Here is a 22,619-nt window from a genome sequence, read left to right as displayed (position 1 = left end):
ATGTTTGCATAGAGGTCATAATAACGTGGATTCATCATGGAATCCGCTGGCGTGAAGCCGCGCAAAGACCATGTGCCTTGATGTTTGTTTAAAAATTGTGAAAAGATTTCTTGTGAGAGGTAAGTACGTTCTTGCTTGTGCTCTCCTAAGTACTGTGCATATACAACAGGCATTTTTCTTGGGAAGTTATATGCAGCTCTCGAAATGGCGAAAAATGTGCAATTTGTTGCGGATATAAACGATCAAGTGCTGGGTGCTACCTGCGAACTACATGGTGTTTTATTTACAACATTGTGGAATAGGTGATACACACTGCTTCTCTGTTTCCACGCCAGAGAAAAACAATTAAGTAAGACGACTAGCGAAATGTTTCCTTCTCATGAGATCTGTTTCAATTTATAATCTAGGCTGCTCTTGAACACGTTATTGCGCATGTAGTCACGAGCGGCGGGAATTCAAGCTTACGACTTCACACCGTGACGGCATAGTGTGTCTTGGCACTGGTCATTGCGAAATGCAGCACGCATACTGTGCAGCCTCTAGGCTGCTGTTAAGGCTGTGGTGAACGGCGGACGCCTCATGCGATTTACAAGGTCAAAGTTATGGACGTCAAGCAAGGATCTCTCGCTTAGCGACCGCTGTTCTCTAAGCATGTGGTCTCCTAGTTTCCTATGCATAGCAAGCAGGGAGTGAAAACATTGCTTATTTCGCAACAGCTGCCACGAATACACTCTTCGCGCGGCAGTTCTCAAGCGTGACATATTTAAGCGTGACACAGGTGGATGCGACCGTACGCGTGACCAGCACCAACATGAAAACTGATCACAGCTGAGCTCGCCAGTATTCCCCAGGAGTGCTCAGTACTTCATCAGTTCACGTACCATCTTTGTCAAAAGTAACCAGTCTGCATGGTTTACTTCTAGCTGGTATAGTGGAGCCCCTTTCCTAAAGATCAAAAGATGTTGGAAGGGGAGAAGACCCCCCGTCCCTACCTTTAACGACCATTTCAGCTTCAAGGAAGCTGTAAGGGCTCCACTGTACGAGCTAGACGCAAATCATGCAGCCTGGTTACTTTTGACAAAGACTGTACGTAGCCAGAAAAACGCGATGGGCGAGCTTTGGTCAACCCACCAAAGTCCGTCGAGGCATGCCTGCTTTAGAACTGATCAACGGCTGGCGAGCTCAAGACTGTCGACAAGCGCGACCAAGAAGGGCGTCATGCGTGGTTCCACAGTCACCGCTTGGCCTTCTTCGAGCGGGGACTAGGCTCCTTGGGTGGAGCTAAGGACGTCGATGGTTGCGGGTTCTCGCTGCCGCCCACCGCAGACTTGGGTTGTTGCTTGGTGGGCGATGTCGACTGCTTGGACAGGAGTTTCGGAGAAGAAAACGGTAGCATCGGTTTGAGGGCCTTCAACAGCGACGCGCTGCTTTTCCTGCGTAGTCCCCCCGTAGCTGCGGCCGCGGGCTGCTTGGCAACCTCCCTGGACTTGCCCAGCTTCTCGGCGAACTTCTTCGCCATGAAGACGGGAGCGCCGACCGGGTTTTCGCTCCAGCGGCGCGACTGGCGGTGCGAAGGTTGCTGGGCGGACTCTGGCTGCTCCTGGTCTTGCGGTTGCTGGTTGTCTTGCTGGTCCTGCTGCTGGTTTGGCTGGTCTTGCTGGAGCTGCCGGACCAGTTCTTCGTGGCTGGGGACGCGTGCCGGCTGGGGCGGAGTGGGCACGGACAGTTCGGTCACCGAGTCGGGCCTCGACTGTTCTCCTGCCAATGCAGCCACCATGTCGGCAGCTACGGCATCCTCGTTGTAGATGCTGGGAGTCGCGAGAACGAAGAGAGAGCGGCAGACAGGTTGTGATATATTGACACTGCGACGCCTGTATACCAGGAAAACGACTGATAACAGTCCTGGATGGCTAGGGTTTGGGCGTATTTGGAGCTCAATTGGAAAGTGAGGTTAACCTCTTCCCTAAAGGAAGAGGAAGCCGTTACAAAAGGCGCTGAGGCCTAACGAAGTCGCAGCTCCTATTACAGTTGAAATGGTACTCCAGTTTCATTTTGTGGTTTTTAGGTTTGAGAGTTCTGAAATCCAAAATCCGATAAATAAAGAGAGAAATTAGGATTACTTTTAAATTAAAAGCTAGTAGATAAAACTGATTTCTGGGTTTGTTTAAATAACGAACGCGCTGACACGTACAGTGGTAAGTGGACCAAATCAGTATTAACTACCAGAACAATTTCATTGCGCTTTGATTGAGAAGTAGGCCCATTAAAATAACAGCAGTTTAACTGGAGGAGTATATGAAGGGCTGGAGCGATATTATTACTGGCAGCTGTAGTCAGGTAGCCTTTGCAACGTTAGGGTTGCTAATTACTATTAAAGGGGAGTGAGTATTACTAGCAATTTTAAGTGAAGCAAAAGGCGCCGCACATACTGCAGCAGGCAAAGTAAGAGTCATTGTAGTAACGGTAAAAGCTACCTTAGTTATGCCTGTTGCTCCAATGGAAATAGCCCTTGCAGTTAAACCCAGCCAAAGCCAGCATTCTGTAGCGTTCTAGGAGCAGTAGCACCAGCAGTGCCGCTGCTGCGTTCAAGGATAAAACATGTTGTGATGTTCGTCATTCGGTTCCTAATTAATTACGGGTGCATGGTCGCTACCTCCACGCTAAGTATGTACAGTCTCAGAGAGGAGAATATAGACTACGCTTCGAAGGGTCAGTCTCTTCTAACGCCTTATCCAGCGAAAAGCAATTGATGCTTGATGCATATGGAAGTAATATTTACTTTTTCCTTTGCATATAAAGGCAGCGAACATATCTGTTTGTGTTACGCAACATTACAGAACGGTTTGAACGCGGACGCGTTTCCCATATTATTCTGTCCGCGACTGTACGTGCGAGACGAACGGGGTATACAGTCGAGCTCGGATATATCAAATTATTGTTTATATTGAACTCTCAGAATATCCACTAGAAAATATTATGCAAAAGTATACCACTATTGTTCGCATATATCGAACTGGAGTTCAGTGGAACATTCGGTATATCGAACTGCCCGCCGCGCCCCTGCATGTGGCGCTCCTGTCAATGTCGCTGTTCGAACCCTTGTCGCGCGCAGAGACGGATCGACTAAGCAGCCTTGCGCACCTGCTGACAGCACTGGCGCTGTGAAATAGCTTGACAGTGTAAACACGAAGCGTGTTGGAGGATGAGCTATGATCTCTTATACTCAGTTTCCACGCCACGTTGCTCTCATGCAGCGATTCTAACTTGCCTAATGCCCTAGCAGCGTCGCCCTCGTTTCACGTACAGTCGCGGGTAAAAAAGATTAGCACACATGACGGAACACCAGAGCGCCGGAATGACAACGCGTGGCGCTGCGGGTGGCGAAGAGGCTGATAACGAGAGTGCCGGGCCGTTCCCATTCTACAGTATTAGGGGGGTTCAGCCGACTGTCACGGACAGCAAAATTACTGGCTAAAAGCAGCGCTATCATCCATTGTTCCCGCGAGTTCCTTTTGGCAAACCATCGCGGACATAAAAGAAACAGAAATAAAAAGAGGCCATCTTTGCTCATGATAACAGAGCCAAAATAAATGTCGCAAGCACAGTCACGTAGGGTCGGCACTTCAACGCTCGGGCGGTGCACGCTTGATAAAGCTTACATCATGCCGTCCCCCCCTACGCTGCAGACATGGAAACGGCCCGTTAGGCAGGTCTGCGTACCGCAGCGCCGCGTGGTGAGATATACAAATTCTGATCACCAATGATCTGTGCTAATATTTTTTGCTCGCGACTGTACTTCACTGTGGAAGGCGTAGCGGAAACCAACTGTAGCCAATTTTTATAAAATTATTATGTTCCCAGCATTCGTAGAGATGTTGTGAGAGGCAATGATTAGTTCGAAAACACTGTCCGCTGCGGCTTCGATGCAAAGCAGGTTAGGCGTAGCAACGTATATAGTCGGGTACAACTCAAGAAGGCAGCGGCTTTTCCCCGTCAAAGAACCCCCCTTCCAGCCAATGGCGTCGGCCGATTCTCATGACCCTGTAAGCGTGACAATGTAGGGGGTGGCGGATGAAAGGGATCCTCACCCTCCATGGGCGGGGATAGTCCCCTCCATGCATTGTCGAGCTGCTCCCTGCATTGTGACGCTTACAGGGTCATCAGAATCGGCCAGACGCCATTGGCTGGAAGGCGGTCCTTTGACAGGGAAAAGCCAATTCTTTCTTGAGTTGTATCTGACTATAGTGAGCAGTGTGCTGCCAGAACGCCAGCAGTCAGCACAGCCCTGCAAGAACGGGTTACTATAGCGTAGTTACTAAGTATTCCCACTTCCAGGTTACACAAAAGCTTACTCTTGCCGTTGTTATATGTCGAGCTAACTTCTCTTCGAACTCGATATATCCGGGTTCGATGCTATTGAAACTAAAAACGATAAATTCTGCTGGGGTAGCAAACTTTGTTCTGAAAATGGATTACAGTGTTGTGAGAAAGTAAAAAAAAAATCCCATGAACTTGCCAGATGGCGTTTTATTTCATTTATATTATTGGCACAATAGTCATGAAGGCATGTAAGATGTGCAAAATAATGCATTGCAAAGAGGGACAAGAATTGCTCCTCCGTGCCATGAAAAATGAAACATACTGCTACAGTTTTCTAATACTTGGGAACAGGCAACAGGAATGAATGGAACGAAAAAAGCACATCACGTCTACTTCGAAGGGCCACCGTCACGAGTATGACAACAATGAAAACAACATTTCATCATTCGTAGAATAAATATGAAAACATATCACCAACTTTCAGAGACCGAGACAAAAACTGTTTCACAAGCTGCATGGGTTGCCACTTCTGGGCGTCTTCGCTCTGGGCGAGGCGGAATTTTTCCGTCCTTCAGGGGCGACCCGCACAATATGTGTCGCAGTAAGACACCAATTGACCAAACAAAACAAACCATCACGGGGACATACTCAGCTTGCAGACACATATTTACAAACCAACGCGTCTTCGATTTTAATGCCAGCCAGATCAGCCGGTATCGGCATAGAGAGCCCTCTGCTACTATCTTCTGTCTTCTCATTCGCTAACCTTCGCCTTTACCATGCATGTGCACTGGAAGCTAAGAGGCGCCACAATACTTGCGAGATACCATGAAAAATAAGCAACGAAATTTTAATGCACAGGCATTGGTTATGCCGTTTTGCAAAACCCTGGCTTCGGCGTTTGAAGATTCCGAGAAAGTAAAGAGGAAGGAAAGTTACAGAGATGGAGGGGGAGAGAGAGAGAAAACTTTAATTTGAATTGAGGAAGGTTGCTCGAGCAACTTGGGTGGCACCCCTAGTCCAAGGCGCCACTGGCTTTAGCTGACTGACGGACTTGCTCAACCAACTTAAGTTGCTGATCCAGGGTCTCGCTGGTCAGGGCCACCTCCCACTGCTCATAAGTCGGGTTGGATACAGTTAAGTGTTTTGGTTTTGTTCTGCATTCCCACGATATGTGGTAGAGCGTAGGGCAAGCTCCACACCAAGGGCATGTATTCTGATATTGAGTGGGGCTAATCTTGTGTAGGATGAACATGTTAGAGAAAGTGTTGGTCTGAATTTTCCTCCAGTCTATGGCTGCGGAGGAGTCTAGTTTTATGTGAGAGGGTGGGTATTTTCTGCGCTCCAGCCGAATATGTTCTAATCTGTCACCATAGGTGCTAGGCATGGGCGTGGGGTAGGGATGGGGATCCGCCCGGTGGGTTAAATCTGCAGGTGCAAAATGGAGAGGATGAAACAGCAGCACCCAATCAGAGTCGAGCAGAGATGAAGAGAGTGGAGAGGTGGAGTAAGGACAAGTACCCCACCGCCATGTACGTGAGTTCTGCGAAGGTCACCACTGTCTCATACTACGTCACACCGGGCTCCTAATCCAAGAGCATATCTCACCGCATCAATGTAAATGATGACCCTAGAATCTTTTTCTCTTTTATTTTGCGAAACGTTGCTTTATAGAGGAACATTCGACATCCGTGCCAGCATCTCGCACTATGACGTGAGACACTGCTTCTGGTAAGTGGCGCCACATCGCGGCCAGTAAACGAAACCGAGGCTCCCGAAGGGCTCCAATTTGGAAGCGGGTGACTTGGCTGGCATTTAAATGGAGGAGGCGTTGTACAGACAAACGTACACAGCCGAAGACATCGCGGGGCGACTGACGTCGAACAATGTGGCCACTCAGCTTAGTGGCGCCCTCACGCGGCGTTTACAACAAGCGAACGCCCTTAGAGCGTCACGAAGCGGCCGCCGACACCAGCACGCCGGGCGCCATTGCCGTGGGTGCGTACGTTTCGTCTATATGCCTCGTGTCCCGTGGCGAGTCGGCGGCTCCAAAAGCGCTGGTGACACGCTGCAGCTGGAGCCCCCTGGCGGCCGCCTCGGAGGCCGACTGCAGCATCTGGCGCATCGGGTTGCCGCACACCTTCTGCTGTTCCTCATCAGGGAGCAACTCCTTGGCCTCGCTGTGGAAAGCCTTGCAGAAGAGCTCGTACTCGGCCGTCACCGAACTGCCTGCGCAATCACCACCGCAACAAAACGCTCATGAGACGCCGTAGTTTGTCTAGTAATACACACATTAGTGACACGCTCACGAGTGCAACTGGAGACTTGGTTGCTTTTGCGAGCGATGACTGCGCCAAAAATGATTGACTTTAGCGGTTACCTAGTAGTAGTAGTAAAAGACCTTTATTCGACCATAATTTATAGGCCGAGCATGTCGACCGCCTGGGCGACCAGAAGTCGCTGTTCTTTTTCCCCTTCAGCGCGAAGCCAGTCGAGCCAGGTGGTGATGGATAGAGAGGGTGGGGGGTAGGAAGCCGACTGCTGAGCAGCCGGGTAATAGAAGAGGCAATGGGCAAGGTCCGCATAGATACAGGGGCAGTTGGGACATGAAGGGTCCGACCGATAGCGATAGAGAAAGAGGAGGTACGGGGTGATAACTGCATTAACGTTGGTAATATCCAGCAGTATCCAGAGATTACGTAAGGCTAGTGCTTACAATAAACACCTCGATTAGCGAACGGTAGCCGCCCTCTGGGTTTTTCCTGTGGCAGGCACCTTCCGCTAAGGTGAAGGTTGCGCAAACACAGGACGATCCACAAAGTAGAGACACAGAGACACACACAAGCGCTTGTGTGTGTCTCTCTGTGTCTTAGTTGTGGATCGACCCGTGTTTGCGCAACCTTCACCTTAACAGTAACATGTACCAAATAGGCCCTACCGAAGTATTATTGAAGACACCTTCGTGTTGCGCATTCCACCGCTGTCGCCATAATCTCTCAAGCCACAGGCCACCAGTCGCCTCCAACCCTTTCCCTTCGTCGCCCTAGAAGTGGACAGGGGGTTTTTCTGTCTCCGCATTGCCACCTGTCCACCGTGGCCAATGGCAGCCATTAAATTAAATTAAATTAAATTAAATTAAATGAATTAAACTCAGTAAAGTATTTTACGACTGACGCTCTAGATTATACGGTAGAAGGCAAGGCTATAGGCTAAACCAAAGCTAAAACAACCCCCGCTGTAAAAAAAAATAAAAAATCAACCAGCCGTACCCAGAAGTTTTGGACAAGCGCATTTACGAACGTAAACTAGTTTATAAAAATTTTTTGTTCATATATCTTAAGATTTCACTATAGTAACAATATATTCGCGTATCTTCATTCTGCTTGCATTTTTGGCTATTAAAGTTTTCGCTATATCAAAAACGCTCCCCACTGTTATTCTGTGCCAGTCTTAAGTTCTCGATACTAGCGGTAGACTAACTTTAAAAGAAGGATTTTTTGCTACACATCGGAAGAATGGACTATTATCTTCAAAAATTCCAAACCAGCATCTTAGAGTACTCCACAGTTGCCTCACAATTAAAATTGATGTCCAAGAATCCTGGACATGAGTCGGTGGAATCAACTTGTGCCATCCTTGTCCACAAGCTCCAGCTGTGTCGCTCAAGGGCAGCACCTCACTCAGTCCTTGGTTAATGGAGCTGGGGGCCAGTGGTTAGAGCTCGGGACAGTGGTTAGAGCTCGAACCAGTGGTTAGTGCTTACCCATTGTCGTTGACGGACTGATGTCCGGAACAAACCGCTCAGGCAAGGCGGGCGGCGCGGGCGTCGATGGCGTGGCGGCGGCAGGGAGGGGGGTGGATTTCGCATCTTCATGCCTCTCCGGCAGCGATGCCAGGGACGTCGTTCCCTTGAGCTTCTCTCCTGTGTGCCATGAAGAAGGAACAAGGAAAATCGAAATTAACAACTGCAATGAACGTCATGTCATTGTGTCTTTACAGTCCCCCTTGCTCGTTTAGAACAGGGCAGCTGCAGAAGAACGACAGTTTTATTGCGAAAGGAATACTACTTGCACTTTCACGCCTTTGCCGTGCCGCGGCAGTGACCACCATTGACCTTCATTTGACCTTGATTGCATTAGATTGGATTGGACTGGACTGGACTGGATTGGATTAGATTAGATTAGATTAGATTACATTGGAGTAGATTACATTGGATTGGATCGGATCGGATTGGATTGGAGTGGGTTGGAGTGGATTGAATTGGATTGGATTGTATAACCGATGCCTCACCCCAAGCCTAACCACAAGCACCACCACCAGCTACACTACCAGCTGTACCATGGCGTAGGTACGGATATTGCTTTCGCAATTACCGGGCTTAACCAAGCTAAGCCACAGCGAATTTTTTGTTCAGTTATAGTCCAACGAATTGTAGGAGAAAGTGCTGTCTAGCCTCGTTGATTCGTACTCGAAAGGAATCTTGCGGAGTTTGCACTAAGGGATGCCTTGATAACGCCCTTTACGTTGCCAGCACGAAGGGATCGGCTGGATTACACTGGAAGTTCTAGTTGAGCAACTTCGTATCAACAAGCTTATTGTTAATAATAGCAGTTTTACTAGTAAATTTATATTTCTGAAAATCTTCATTAGGATCTTGTGCAGGCGCTGTTCAATTCCAGCGCTTTTGCAGCATACCAAGCTTGGCGCGGTACCTAGACAGCAGAGGTCTTAAGGACAAGCAACACAAGATAAAGGCCGTGAGACGCCGTTTGTTATTCAGACTATCGCCTCCATCCTCGATAGCTCTCGAGGCTGTGTAACGAGTCACGTAGGACTCGTTTCAAAAACACTCCACTCGCTGAACGACGCGCCTTTGATCTGGGATGAGAGGAGATAAGGTGAGCGGTGGCAGAGGTTTTGTTCAGCAGAACTCGATCTTTATCTCTTACTTTGTGTGAGTGTGCGAGTATCAGGGCTCAAAAGAGACGGGTCAGATTTGGCACGCTCGCTGACGCGATAACGGAGACCACCGGCGACATCTGTACACACACAGACGTGCGTGCGCCAACACCTTGTATCGAGTGTTGACAGTCGGCGTCACGGAATACTTCTGGAAGCTTCCACTTTGTGATAACGAGCTTCTTGTGCTGATATTCTTATAATTTCATCAGTGTCCGGAGTCAATGTATATTAATAATAGCTAATCGGCAACGGCTTACCTCATAAATTCACAAAAACAGACAATTAGAAAAAGAAAAAAGCCTAAGTATGCTCTTGAAGAGATGCCAACGAAGTCGCAAAAGAAAAAGAAAGGGCTCAAAGAGTGCAGCTTGTGTTGAAAACTCCCATGTCATTTGGAATGCGACATGAACAGTCGTTTACCTTTTTGCTATTGAAAGCTGCTGCCCACTACGACGCCACTTATAAGCAACAGAACAAAAGTTATTCGCCGGCTCTTGTGCCTAAAGAGGACCTGAACATTGGAAAGAAAAAGGACTGTGCTATTGAAAACATAACCGTTACAAGATAAGGCCACTTATCCGAAAAGCGGCGGTTTGTGACGCCGCGGGGAGAGGGAATTCGTAGCGGTCTATTCGTGCTAATCGTGGTCCCTGTGGAAACGGCTCATAAAGGCATAAGAGAGAGTACTCTACAGGGATCAGCTGATCAAGTGTGAGCTCTCACTGTTGACCGCCGCACATAGATTATTCTTTTTTTTTCTTTTCCAGGTTAGAGCTTATTTCTCTATTAATTTTATCCACCTGAACCATTCTACATGGGGCAATACATGAGGGGTGTGTTTTAAAGCAATTTTAGTGCAATGTTATTACATGGTATGATATGCAAGAACCGGAATACAAAAACAAAACAAGCTTAATACACACGAACCATACTTTTTCTTCCGTGACAGCTGCTAGGCCGATCACGAAAGCGTATCATTCAGTAGTACTTGTTGACATATGGACGGACGAAATAAACGCTGCCTTCAAGCAACGATAGCATTTGGAGCGTTTGGAAAATAGGCTTCAGGGGAGATCGCGGGAATGCTTGAGTAGAAATTCCCGCTGTCGCCAGTGCATTGCCCGTCTGGCGGAACTTCACTGGCCACCGAAAATTTTGATTAGCCCCTCGGTTTTCAGGAAAATCGCGAAGAGCTCCTGCACGGAGCCAAACTGGCGTGTCCTTGCCAGCCCTTCTGTCCTGCTAGTGCAAAGAGGCTAGCCAGCAGCGGTAAGGCGGAAACTTGACTTCAACCTCAAGAAAAGCAAACAACCAACTACTCTTTCATCCAGGGTGTCGAAACCTGAACAACGCGTCAACAAAGGGATAGCAAAGGCTAATGCAAGCTGGGGAGAAGGAAGAAAGAGAAACTAGTGCAGTTCTTCCAGTCGATATTACTTTCACAACGATAGTTCTTTCAGAAGACAATTCACGAAAGCTGGCAGACAAGATATATGGCAAGCGTGCACGCCGCAAACAGGACTGAAAGATGGGACAGAGCCTGAAAGAAGAGACGGAACTTTGCGCTTGGGCTTTTTGCTACATTAGAGCACTTTTTGTCACGCGTATTTCTTTCAAGCTCTGTCCCGTAAATTTCTGCGCTGTTGTGTTCAGCGTGCGTATTCCAACATGGACACGCACCTTCAGGAATCTTGGACAGCAGTTGCTCGAACTTCTCGAGGTTCTGGTTGTTGACCTTGTACTTCGGGTTGCCGCACACGCGGCTCCTCGACGTCATGGCCTTCAGTCTGCGGATGCTAACAGCCTTGAGCAGCGTCCGGACGACGCCGTCACCGCCAGCGCCCAGGGCCCCGGCGTCCGGGACGTCGTGAGGCCCATGCTTCTGTCCCCCGGTGCCAGGGGCCGACGCAGGCGGAGCAGCCGTGGTGCGGCGGCCGCAGTCGGCTTGCTTCCTCGACTTTGTCTTCGTCCCGTGGCGTGTCCTTGTCTTAGCCTTGGCTTGACTCGCGGGGTCCTTGCGGTTGTTGCCCCCGAGAAGCTTCCACCACAGTGAGTAGGCGTGCATGGACGGCTGGCTATCGGCTTAGACGTCTGGGCTCTAAAACTAGCCGCTACTGGGCGCTGTTGTGGTTAACAGAAAGTCGAGGAGTGGCGAAAAAGTGACGCCGAACTTCGAACCTTCTTGTTTCTTCGGTTTCAGAACCACCTTCTTCTTTGTCGACCTTCGGTGCAGCGGGAATTTGCGCTACTCCTTTGTCTTCTTCGCTAAACCCTCCTGGCCGCTGTTAAGAGCTATACATTCTCGTGAGACAAGCAAAAGCAGTGAGCAAGGTCCTTGCTAGCTCTTCCAAAAGGAAGCTCTTGTCGGCACAGCTCCTCTACAGTGCCTTACAAAGCAGCTATAAGCAATGCTCCGAACTCACGTGAACTGACGCGTCCTTGCTGCCTTGAACACCTCTATCTTCCTTGGGAGTCAACGGTGGTCTATGGCTACTGGGCGGCCAAAACAAACCCGATGTAGCTGTTTTCAGCTGTCGCGGTGAGGTCCAATTTCTTTTCCGGCTACAAAGTTCTCGATCGCCGTAAAATGTTCACTTCAGCGTTGTTTGCCTTGCGCTTGTCTTCCGGTTCGAAGACGTCCCTCCTCTTCGACGACGTCGCCTGTTACAATTCTGCTCCTCGAACCTTGTTCGCGACTCGCTTCGTAAATCAAGGTCGGAGCTACTTTAAAGCGCGCTTAGTTCTCGTTAGCGTCTGCTCGTGTGTAAGCCCGACTGGGTAGTTTCCTTGAAAAATCTTCCGCACTTTAGGCGCGACCACCTCTACTCGCCTGAAACAACAGCTTCCTCTAATCGCTCCGGCCGTCTGTCTGTACTCGGCCGCTCGACTTGTTTTTGGACTCGAGCGTGGCGCCCCTTATCGGCGCGTGCCAGGCGACCCCTGGCTGCAGATAAAGACGCCGCTGCAACGAAGAAACAAAGGGCTACCGTGAGCGTCTCTTATCTGAGACGGCGGCGCGCTTCAATATTGACGCATGTGTTCCATTTCTGTGAAGTGCGCTCGCGATCGGATAATGCGTCGGCGCAGAACATCCACGGGGAGTGTCCGTAGGGAAATATCCATCACTTTAATTTACTGCAACCAACGTCGAGAATGAAAGCCAGTGTTGCTAAAATGAATATCTTTGGTTTGGTTTGGTTTTGGGGTTTAACGTCCCAAAGCGACTAAGGAAAATGAATATCTGTAGCGGCTGTCGATGGTTATTCGGTAACGTCAGTTCATGCTACGGATGAGCTTGACGCAGCGTTTGTGTAAACATGGTACACATAGAATCATCAGTTATTACTTCGCTTACTAAAGCAATAAGCTTAGGTGTTGAAGAAGCTACAGATTGGGCACTCAGCCAATGGACTTTAGAAGCTACAGCTTCGCTGAGCTGTAAGAGAGGCAGCAAAGACACGTGACTGGCCATCAGCCAAGCTGTGACCAATGGCAAGCGCTCATACGGCTATATGAATCGTTGCTACGTGCAGAGAGTTGTCACGCACGGAGCATTTTTTTTTCGTCGTCATGAAGTGATTCTGGGTTCTAACATAATTTAGTAATCGCGGCTCCCAAAGAGCAGTTTCTCCTGTGTTACGAAGGAGGAGCATCTGTAGTAGTTACGGTGATAGCTGTGGCAGCAGTAGAAGCAGCAGTAGTGGTTGGAAGTAGTAGTATTGGTAGAAATCTCAATGATTAGCAGTAGCAGTAGTAGTAGTGATGAAAACATGGTATAGGTACTTAATCCACAGTCTCAGTTAATATAGGCTGGCTACTGTTCAGTACCAGTTCAATAGCTGGCTGCAGCGGCACTCCTTTCAGTTTTTTTTTCGCACTTCAAAAATTCCTAAAGGTTGTCGAATAGCAAAATCCGCGGGAGACGGCACGCCGCCTTTTTGCACCGAGCGATCGCTGTTGCAGCGATTCGCATTAATAAAAAAAAAGTGATTCAGACTATCATATCAATGCCTTGAATATCATAGCAGCCGTTTGACGTCATGAAGCGAAATATGAGGTATCACACTGCACTACGGTCAGCTGATGAAATCACCAAAGCTGGACCGCGGCTTATCGCGCGCGTAGCGGGAACAATTTTTCGCATTCAGTCTCCTCGACTCGTGCCCTTTGCAAAGGGGACAATGTAATGCACGGGCTCGATCAATGCTGTCGAGGGCGGGCAGTTATCACAAAGCCTCATTGTTCCCACGTGCTGGCGTTTGGAACAATTAAGGATTAAAAACACTGCATGAGTCAGATATTCAAGGCACCAAAATCGCAGCTGCTGCATTTCGCTTGATATAGATCCTGGAGATACGGTGCAACCAAGGGAAGGAAAGCGTAGATAAAAAGAGACAGAAAGCGCTGACAAATCAGTTTCCCGGGCAGCCAGTGTTGGTGGCTGGCGGGTTTTATCGCCGCTTCGTGACATCGCAGTGACGTCCGTTCTATAGGGTTTCTGGAAAAGTTTTAACATAGTCCGCTTTGTGTTCCGTTGAAATGGAGATTACTGCGTGCTATTGGAGAGTTTGTTGCTGTTAAGTACAGTGTTGGCAGGTGATCAGCCCTAGCGGCGGTTGGCGAACCTCCGGCGTAGGTGGTTTTCCAGTATTCAAAACAAAATTGTGGGCTTAAGCCCAGGAATGCAAAATCGCTGACAAGCAGTTGGTGGTCACGTACACACTTTCCAACCTATTTTACAAGATGTCCTGGCGCACGCGTTCATGCGATGCAGGGAGGCGAGAGATATTCGGAATGGGATGTTGGTTTCGACGAAGTCAATGGAAAGGGGTGAGAGAATAAGTGCGAAGAAATCTAAAAAAAATAATCTTTTAAAGTCAATTCTTTGGCCCGTGGTTTCTTTGTCCCAAAGTGACCGTGATACGTGCCAAATAAACTGTTACGACAAGTTGCAATTATTTAAATAACTTCATTGAATGATTAACTTAATTTCAACTTGATTTAATCATGATTGATTTGGTGTTAGCTGCATCGAAGTATTGCAAAGCCCTGTATGTTTTGTTGGGTTGTCTTTTCTCTCCATTTCCCTTTGACAATCCATCTATTGCCACCTGTCAAGCCGTGTCGTCCAGCCCACTGAAGCCTTGGTAAATTCTCGGATTATATAATGGATAACATCAACAAACTATTATTATTATTACTGCTGCCACTATTATTATTATTATTATCATTATTATTATTATTATTATTATTATTATTATTGCTATTATCTTGTTATTCACAATGACATGCGTTTCCATGGCTGTTCTGTGAAACACTGGGCACGGCCTCCTGGTAATCTTGCGCATTAGAAGCACTTTAGAAGCGAACGCGCGTAAAACGAAAAATGTAAACATATTAAATTCGCCCTGCCTTCGTCAAATGCATGAACGCTTTCGATACCAACAAGACACAAATAGAACACCCGTTGTAGCCTGGGCTGGCAAAAAGGTAGCGACCTATTTAAATGCGCGAAACTCGAAACCACGGGCGCTCACAATGACGGAGGGCGAGGTCGAGAGGTTTTGGGGGAGGAGGTGGGTGCGATAGAATACTTGCGCCTCGTTCCTGCATGGAGGGCCCCACTGAACACCGGGTTCGGGCCGGTAGGAAACCGGAGACTATATAGCGATGTAAACAGAGGCGTGCTTCAGGAGTAACCTTCCCCCTTGCATCCGCCTTTCCCGTCAAACTCCAGCCTTCGCTTTGTTAAGCCCGGCGACTACAGCGGCCGTCGTCGACGACCTGTTCTCGCTCCAATGCAAGCCCGTCGTCGTCATTGGAGCGTGCTGCTTCAGCCTTGTGTGCGGCTCTGAGATTGAAGAAGAAAAAAAAAAAAAGAAACCTGGGGCGCGCAAACATGTCGGCTTGAGTAAATAGCGAAGAGGCCCTTCTGGCCGGAAGGGAATGACGCTGAGGGAGAGGCCGTCGCTTTTCTCATTAGGGATTTACGGGCAGAAACGGGATCGCAACGTGGTGGGCTTTGATTTCGGGGTTATGACCAGGTGTTCGATTACAAGGTCTGTGGGCACGTGTTCATGTTTTTTCTTGATGTCTTCCTTTGAGAGAGGTCGGTAAATGAATCGTTAGTGCAGGTCAGGTATTAGGAGGAGTACGTACAGTCTTTGTCATAAGTAACCAGGCTACACGTTTTTCTTCTCAGTTGTATATTAAACCTATTATGCCAGCCCTCAAGCTCTAAATTTCTGTTTGGTAAGAACAACCCCTGTTCTCACCTTCAAAGAACTTTTTGACCTTTAAGGCAGCTGTGAGGGCTCTGTTATACGAATGAGAAGCAAACCATGGAGCCTGGTTTCTTTTGACAAAGACTGTACCTTGCGGTTTCTTTGGCGTAAACAAACGAGGCAGAAGGGCTGTCGAGTTTGTGAGTTTAGCATTGAAGAGGTGTAGTTTTGGGGGGAAGTTTTATTTCAGATAAAAAATCACAAATAGAGATCTCCCAACAGGATATACGGAGCTGTCGCCGCTGTTGGCGTAGCGTGTAGTAACCGAAAACACCCGCGCATCATCTAGCTGTGCAATCAACAACCGCTCTCCGTTAGTGGCTCCCCATCACGGTGTAGAAACAAAGCCGGGGCTTCCAACGCGCTCCCATTACGAAAGCGGGTGATGTGGTTGGCCATGAAATAGAGTAGGCGTTAATTTACCTGAACCTTTCTATCACCCTTTTCACGCCTTGCATACCTTCCTCGTTCTGCGGTTTTTGTGTCTTCCCAGAGGGGGACGGTTAACGGCTTTCCTTTCTTTTTAACCTAATTTTAACCTATCTTATGTCAGTAACAATAGCGGTGCCCGAGATAAGACAAGTGACATAGGTTTTCGCTTTCCGAAGCTGCTTCGTGGGCGTCGTGAACTGCGTTTTTTTTTTAGGTTTTGTTAACGCCACAGCCGGGATAGTTCGAGCAGATAACTGCATCATTGAGTCTTCCCTGGAGCTTAGGAAGAAAGCAATCGACTATCTCTGCGCGCTTTCATCCAACCTTTCCCGTTTGTCATAATCACCGAATGCGTTCTTCCAAATGAGTGGAGTTTGGCTCAAGTGGTCCTGATGTTTAAGATAAGTGATTGTTTAAATGTTGGGAATTGCAGGCCTATCTCGCTTACTTCCAGTATGTGTAAACTAATTATTGAACGCATCACATCAGACTATGTTGTCTCGTACCTCGAGGAACAGAAAATCCTTTCACCTTTCCAAAACGGATTCAGAAGAGGCTTATCAGCCACTACACGGTTCGTGGCTGCGATTCGTGAGTTTGCTTCATCAATGGATAAGTGAGAACTGATCATCATCACCATCACTACCATCATCATCATCATCAGCCTGCAATGACTACGCCCACTGCAGAGCGTAGTCACATTGGCCTTCTGGGTGAACTCTTTAACTGGGTATATTCACATCTTTCAAGTCGATAATTGCTTGTTCAAGTAAATTTAGGGCTGCTCCTATAGCGTTCTGCCGGTATCCTCGGGGGGTGCTCCAAGGGAGCGTCCTTGATGCTGTCCTCTTCAACGACATCTTTACGGCCGATGACACTGCTGGTATAAACATTAGGGTATTTTCAGATGAATGTTTTTTTTGAAGAAGAAGACTATCAATAGTCACCATGATAACAAAAGCTTTTGACCAAACCTTAATGCACATGCAGATTGAAGCGTGGAATAATTATTAAGAACTAACAGAGATCAAATTTCCTTCTCCCAGTCGCGAACAAAAAAAAAATCTCTGCCTCTCCCGTAAACGAGAGTAGAGTAAGCATGAAATGTTTACGGGCCTAATGTCATCTCGGTGGACACCCGAACCGCACCGTACAGGAAGGGAGGAACGCCACCACCCGTTCAGCGCGATGCCTTGCCATTTGAACGCAAGGTTTTTGAAAGGAAATGGCGCAGTAATTCTCTACCATCTCGGTGGACACCCGAACCGCACCGTAAAGGAAGGGAGGAACGCCACCACCCGTTCGGCGCGATGCCTTGCCCTTTGAACGCAGCGCTTCTCCCCCGGATCACGTATGACAACGAAGTGTAACGTGGCATTTATGTGCTTTTTGCACGCGTTATTAGAAATCGGAAATTATAATTCCGTGCATTATCAAACCCACAGCTCCACTGATATCTTGATAAACATTGAGAAGGCACTGGCAGCAGTTATTTTTTGTCTCGTGTGCAGACCAACCGGCGCTTGCATGCCGGTCGCGTAGGAGGGCTTAGAGAGTCTCGTTAAATCTCGTCGTCTCGTACGGTGCCCGGATGTTCTCGTTTCAGAGCCCGGATGACTGGAATTCAGTGCCCGGATGAGTGGATTTCAGTGCCCGGATGACTGGAATTCAGTGCCCGGATGAGTGGATTTCAGTGCCCGGATGATGGCTCTCGGTCTCGGCGTGACGTCACCACACTGCCGACAACGGGAGCTAAAAGCATTTCATGCTTAAAACGTACCAGTTCACCTATACGCTGAACCATCAGAGTTTAAAGGAGGTCGATAATTATAAGCACCTATGCGTGACTTTCAATAACAGTTCAGCTGGACCCATCAGAACGACACAATGTCTGCTGCTGCTTCAAGGTCACTTGGCTTTCTCTGACTCAAATTAAAACTTGCCCCACAGCTCGTAAAGCTATAAGCTTACAAAACTGTTATAAAACGTAAGCTTGAATATCCGAGGGCATAGTGGGATCCAATTTTGAAAAAAAAAAGACATTACGTGGAGATGGTACAAACAAAAGCAATCCGTTTAATTTTCAACAGTTACGAAAGGCGCGTTTAACCGTCCGAACTCATGGCCGCAAGCAATATTCTGCCCTTGGAAAAAAGAAGAGTACGCGCTAGGATAAAATTTGTTTTCTCACTTTACCATCAACAGTGTAGTTTCATCTCAGGTGACTACCTGAGCCCACGCTTAACCAGACCTACTATAGGTACAGTCATGGCCACAGCCTTACGCCGTAGTCTGCCCCTATGGATCTCTCTAAAATTCTTGTAGCGAGAGCTACATCACCCGCAGTCTCGCCGTTTCACCGTGGGCCTTCGGCGCCACTTGTGCGCGTGCGCGAGAAGCCGAGTGACGTCACAACCGCTCAGCTGTGACGTGTTACTTTACGCGGCCGCGTGTTACTTTACGGATTACCGGGCCGTCTTTCTGGCAGTCAGTAAAGTTGAATTACACGTGCCGCCTTCACCGCATGTCTCATCGTTAATGTCTCAACGTAGCCATGACGATAAGCAAAAAAACTAGACGTAACCAGGGATACATACCGTACCTCTTGCTACGTATACCGTGGCATAGCTGAGCTAAACCACTGTTTCGATTTTTTTCTTTGTGCGCACTACAGCTTAGTGGAACACCTTACCATCTCACGTCTTTGCTGCGCGTGATGTTGCAGATTCTGAAGAAGGCTAGTTACCTGTCATCTGAGTAATATTCCTTTGTTCCTTAACATTTTTTTCCCTGGCATGTACTACAGCCGAAATTCTTCGTATGTTTCCTACTCGCCGGTTCTTTCATTGCCTTCGTCGTTCTCATACTCGGCTGTCTCATAAAAATGTTTTTATTTGCATATGGCTGCCTATGCCTTAATCTTCTCCGAAAATGCCTTTTTTCAAACTACCTTTGTTACCTCTGGCCGCCTCCATGTTCTTCATGTGGATGTTAGATTCTTTGTGTTTGTTTTTATTCTTTAGAACAGTTTTGCCCTAAGCTGTTATCTGGCCTACTCTGCTCGGCCTTCGGGCTGAAATATTTTGTAAATAAATAAATAAATAAATAAATAAATAAATGTAAATAAATAAATGAATAAATGTAAATAAATAAATGAATAAATAGTCACCCAGGAAAAATGTAGAACACAGGGAGGGATTAAATATGCAGCTACCCTTCGCTTCTTTGCCGCATTTTTTTGGGCGTTCGCAGTCTTACAGCCTCCGGTTTGTTTTTTTTTTCTACGCATGGTCTGTTCGGCGCTACCTAGTGTCTAGAACGGATTTGCGCGGGCAAAAGTCGGGTTGAAGGTCAGAGTTCCTGGTTTACGCTCGTCCTTCGTCGTCATGTTTTCTCGCTGTTGCGTTGTCTGGTCGTGTCCAAAAGAATCTTCGTTTGAAAGCTGGTACACTGAAATGTCGGGAGAAAGTCCTCCTAGTCGTTCTGCGCCCGAGCTTCAACATTTCGTTTTATATCAAGACGAAAACAACTTGAGAAATATAAACGGCGCCTTTACCAGTGTCAGCGGTAGGAAAGCATTGCTCAATGAAGGGCTCGTTGCTTTTCGTTGTTTAGTTATCTCTACAAACTACGATGTGTCTGGTAAGCCCATTGCGTCAAGACCGGATGCAGCACACCGCAATTGTCTTAGTACAAAGCCAAGAAAGCGGTGAAAATGGGGAGTCAAAGCAGGCTGGGTTCACAACCACGCTGTTAGTCCGTAAAAGGACGAGTCAGAAGTATATGTCATGCGTAGGTTCGCGTAGGCTACGAACAATGACCGGTGAGGAGCAGGAAGAACCGCAGGGTAAAACAACACAACAAAAGGGCTTTAGAGGGCTTTGCTACAAGTAGTACACTGTCCATATTTGTCGAAGTACAGGCGATCATCTAAAGAAAGAGAGTACCGTTGCTCTGTCTGCTGAGACCAACAGAATCTGCTTTGTTAGAAAATGTTTATTGGGATTGGAGTAATTCAAAATGGAGAACAAACGTAGGTATGTAGGTGTAGTTAGGCTAGGTATAGTAAGGCCAGCCATTCACATCCTCATCGCTCGACGTATGAATAATGCCAACTTGAAGGTAAAAAGACTTGTTCCGGCGTATTGGTGACACTGAAATAAAAACAATTACCTCTCGTTTCGAAAAGAAAAATTCTTGAGATAGCAAAAGACAAGGAGAAATAGTGATTGTGACAGATGCTTATGTTGCCGACAGCCTATCGCAAAAATTAAAGGCGTCATCGCACGGGCGCTGTCTGTGCAGCAGACGCCTGGACGTGAGCTGAAAGAACAGCGTCTGTGTTCCGAAAGCGATGTGGTTGGTAAGGTTCACACGCGACAGCGGTATGCGCTCCGTATGGAGCGAGCTGGCTGCTCCTGGTCTTTGCTATGATGAGCTGCGCATTATACGCGTGCGTTTAGCCGACCAGGGGCTGTTGGCTAAGCGTCACGAAGTATCTCTCCGGCGCGCTGGTTGGCCTGGCGAAGTCGCTCCTCGCTGGAGGTGGCGCTGACGGTCAGCCTGTCGATTTGTTCGTTCTGCGTGCTCAGCTGTTGGCCCATCTCCTGGAATATAAGGTGGGTTATATAAGCACATAGAGCGAAATACTTATTGACTGATTGGTCAATTGACTGACTGACTGACTGACTGACTGACTGACTGACTGACTGGACTGACTGACTGGACTGACTGACTGACTGACTGACTGGACTGACTGACTGACTGACTGGACTGACTGACTGACTGACTGGGCTGACTGACAGACTGACAGACTGACATACTGACTGACTGACTGGGCTGACTGACTGACTGACATACTGACTGACTGACAGACTGACATACTGATTGACTGACTGACTGGACGGACTGACTGACTGACTGACTGACTGGCTGACTGGACTGACTGACTGACTGACTGGACTGACTGACTGACTGACTGACTGGATGACTGACTGGACTGACTGACTGACTAACTGGACTGACTGACTAACTGGACTGACTGACTGACAGACTGACTGACAGACTGACTTACTGACTGACTGACTGACTGACTGGACTGACTGACTGACTGACTGACTGTCAGACTGACTGACTGACTGACTGACTGACTGGACTGACTGACTGACTGGACGGACTGACTGACTGACAGACTGACTGACTGGACTGACTGACTGGACTGACTGACTGACTGGACTGACTGACTGACTGACTGACTGACTGGACTGACTGACTGGACTGACTGACTGACAGACTGACTGACCGGACTGACTGGCTAACTGGACTGACTGACTCAGTGGAGGCGGGCTGGCTAGCTGACTCGTTCGTTTCTTTATTCACGGATATATACGTACACCTCTAGATGAATTGCAGGAGACATCTTTTACTTTTGGAATCAATTGAGACGCGGAGGAGTGTTTTATTCGTGACATCCATAACTCCGCAAGCACTGCCTGCTAGGCACAGATACATTTTGTGCCATTGCTTGGCACGTGCCCCATAGTGTTGTTTTAATCATGTTTTTAAGAGCGTAAATTATGAATAACGATAGAAGCCGCCATACCGCAGTGTGAACTGAACGTTTACTCCCGGAGCAGAGCCCAAAGAGCTAAGAAAGCACTTCTGAAGTATGGAAGCTCGGACGATATAAGTTCGAATCATTCACGATTCTAGCACGCAGATGGCGATGGACGGAAAAAAGGAGCATGACACAACGACTCTGACGCTGGGTCCCTCTTTTAAGGCGAAAGCCTTTAATGCCTCATCGTTGTAAGCAGCAGTTGTCGACAGAAATGTCACGCTTTTCAATTGGTCGAAACGGCCGAGACGTCACAGTGCGCGAATTTCAAACGGGCCCAATTGTACTTTGGCTAGTAACCATGCAACCAACTGAAGGGATCGTGTAGTGATGCTCCAAGTCAGTGGGACTGAGCTTAGTTAATTGCTTAATTACCCAATTAGCCTAATTATCTTTCTAGTCAAGCCATATAAATAAATAAAACCGAGTAGGAAATTGGTCGAGCTCGGGAATCGAACCCCGGTCTTTGGCGTGCGAGACGAGCATCCTATCCACTCGGCCATGCCAGCTCGATGGTTTGGAGTGAACAAAGGCACGTCTAATGAATGCGGTGTCTCCGCTCACTCCCATCCTCCTCCCTTCCCTTCCGGCGAGGTTTAGGTGTCCACCGAGATATGAGAGACAGATACATTTCCTTTCCTCAAAAAACTGACGAGCGAGGCGTAAAACCGAATGGGCAATGGCGTTCTCTGGACTCCCTGGCAGCGTTGCAGGATGCTGTCTCGTTCCACTCTTAGAGGCGAAGCTTAACATCTTAACCACACATCAGTGACCACACTTGAAGTAAAAAAATTGCCCCCCTGAATTTTGACAGGTGTTCACCGAGATATGTGAGACAGTTACTGCGTAATTTCCTTTCCTCATATACAATTTTCACTTTCTTCATTACGGGCCCTCTTTGTCTCCTTTCACTCCCACTTCCTCACTTCCTCTACGGTGCGGTTCGGGTGTCCACCGAGATGACAGAGAATTACTGCGCCATTTCCTTTCCTCAAAAAGCGTTG

The 22,619-nt window shown here is 47.9% G+C and overlaps 2 protein-coding genes across 10 annotated transcripts in view; one reads left to right on the top strand and one right to left on the bottom strand.

The window, feature by feature from the left end:
* Positions 1–22,619, top strand: part of LOC149348194 (BAI1-associated protein 3-like) — a 397,925-nt gene that overhangs the window by 124,859 nt on the left and 250,447 nt on the right. The window lies entirely within an intron of this gene.
* Positions 1,083–12,212, bottom strand: LOC149348196 (uncharacterized). Its single transcript, XM_089586053.1, has 4 exons — positions 10,963–12,212; positions 8,084–8,242; positions 6,275–6,549; positions 1,083–1,939 (listed from the first exon to the last, which is right to left on the bottom strand). The coding sequence occupies exons 1-4, from the start codon at positions 11,345–11,347 to the stop codon at positions 1,235–1,237; spliced, it is 1,524 nt and encodes a 507-aa protein (XP_089442179.1). The 5' UTR covers positions 11,348–12,212; the 3' UTR covers positions 1,083–1,234.

This window comes from Amblyomma mixtum, chromosome 4 (assembly GCF_055824585.1).
Source record: "Amblyomma mixtum isolate Tamu chromosome 4, ASM5582458v1, whole genome shotgun sequence".
Classification (NCBI taxonomy): Eukaryota; Metazoa; Arthropoda; class Arachnida; order Ixodida; family Ixodidae; genus Amblyomma; species Amblyomma mixtum.
Note: the sequence above shows the minus strand (reverse complement) of the source record. Positions and strands in the feature narration are given on the sequence as shown.

Excerpts from the sequence above, each read along its gene's own strand:
- LOC149348196 (XM_089586053.1), bottom strand. The coding sequence starts at position 11,347 with ATGCACGCCTACTCACTGTGGTGGAAGCTTCTCGGGGGCAACAACCGC. Across the intron at positions 6,550-8,083 it reads CAGTCCGTCAACGACAATGG|GCAGTTCGGTGACGGCCGAG; the intron begins GTAAGCACTAAC and ends GTGATTGCGCAG. Across the intron at positions 1,940-6,274 it reads TGGTGTCGGCGGCCGCTTCG|ATTGAGCTCCAAATACGCCC; the intron begins TGACGCTCTAAG and ends CCTCACTTTCCA.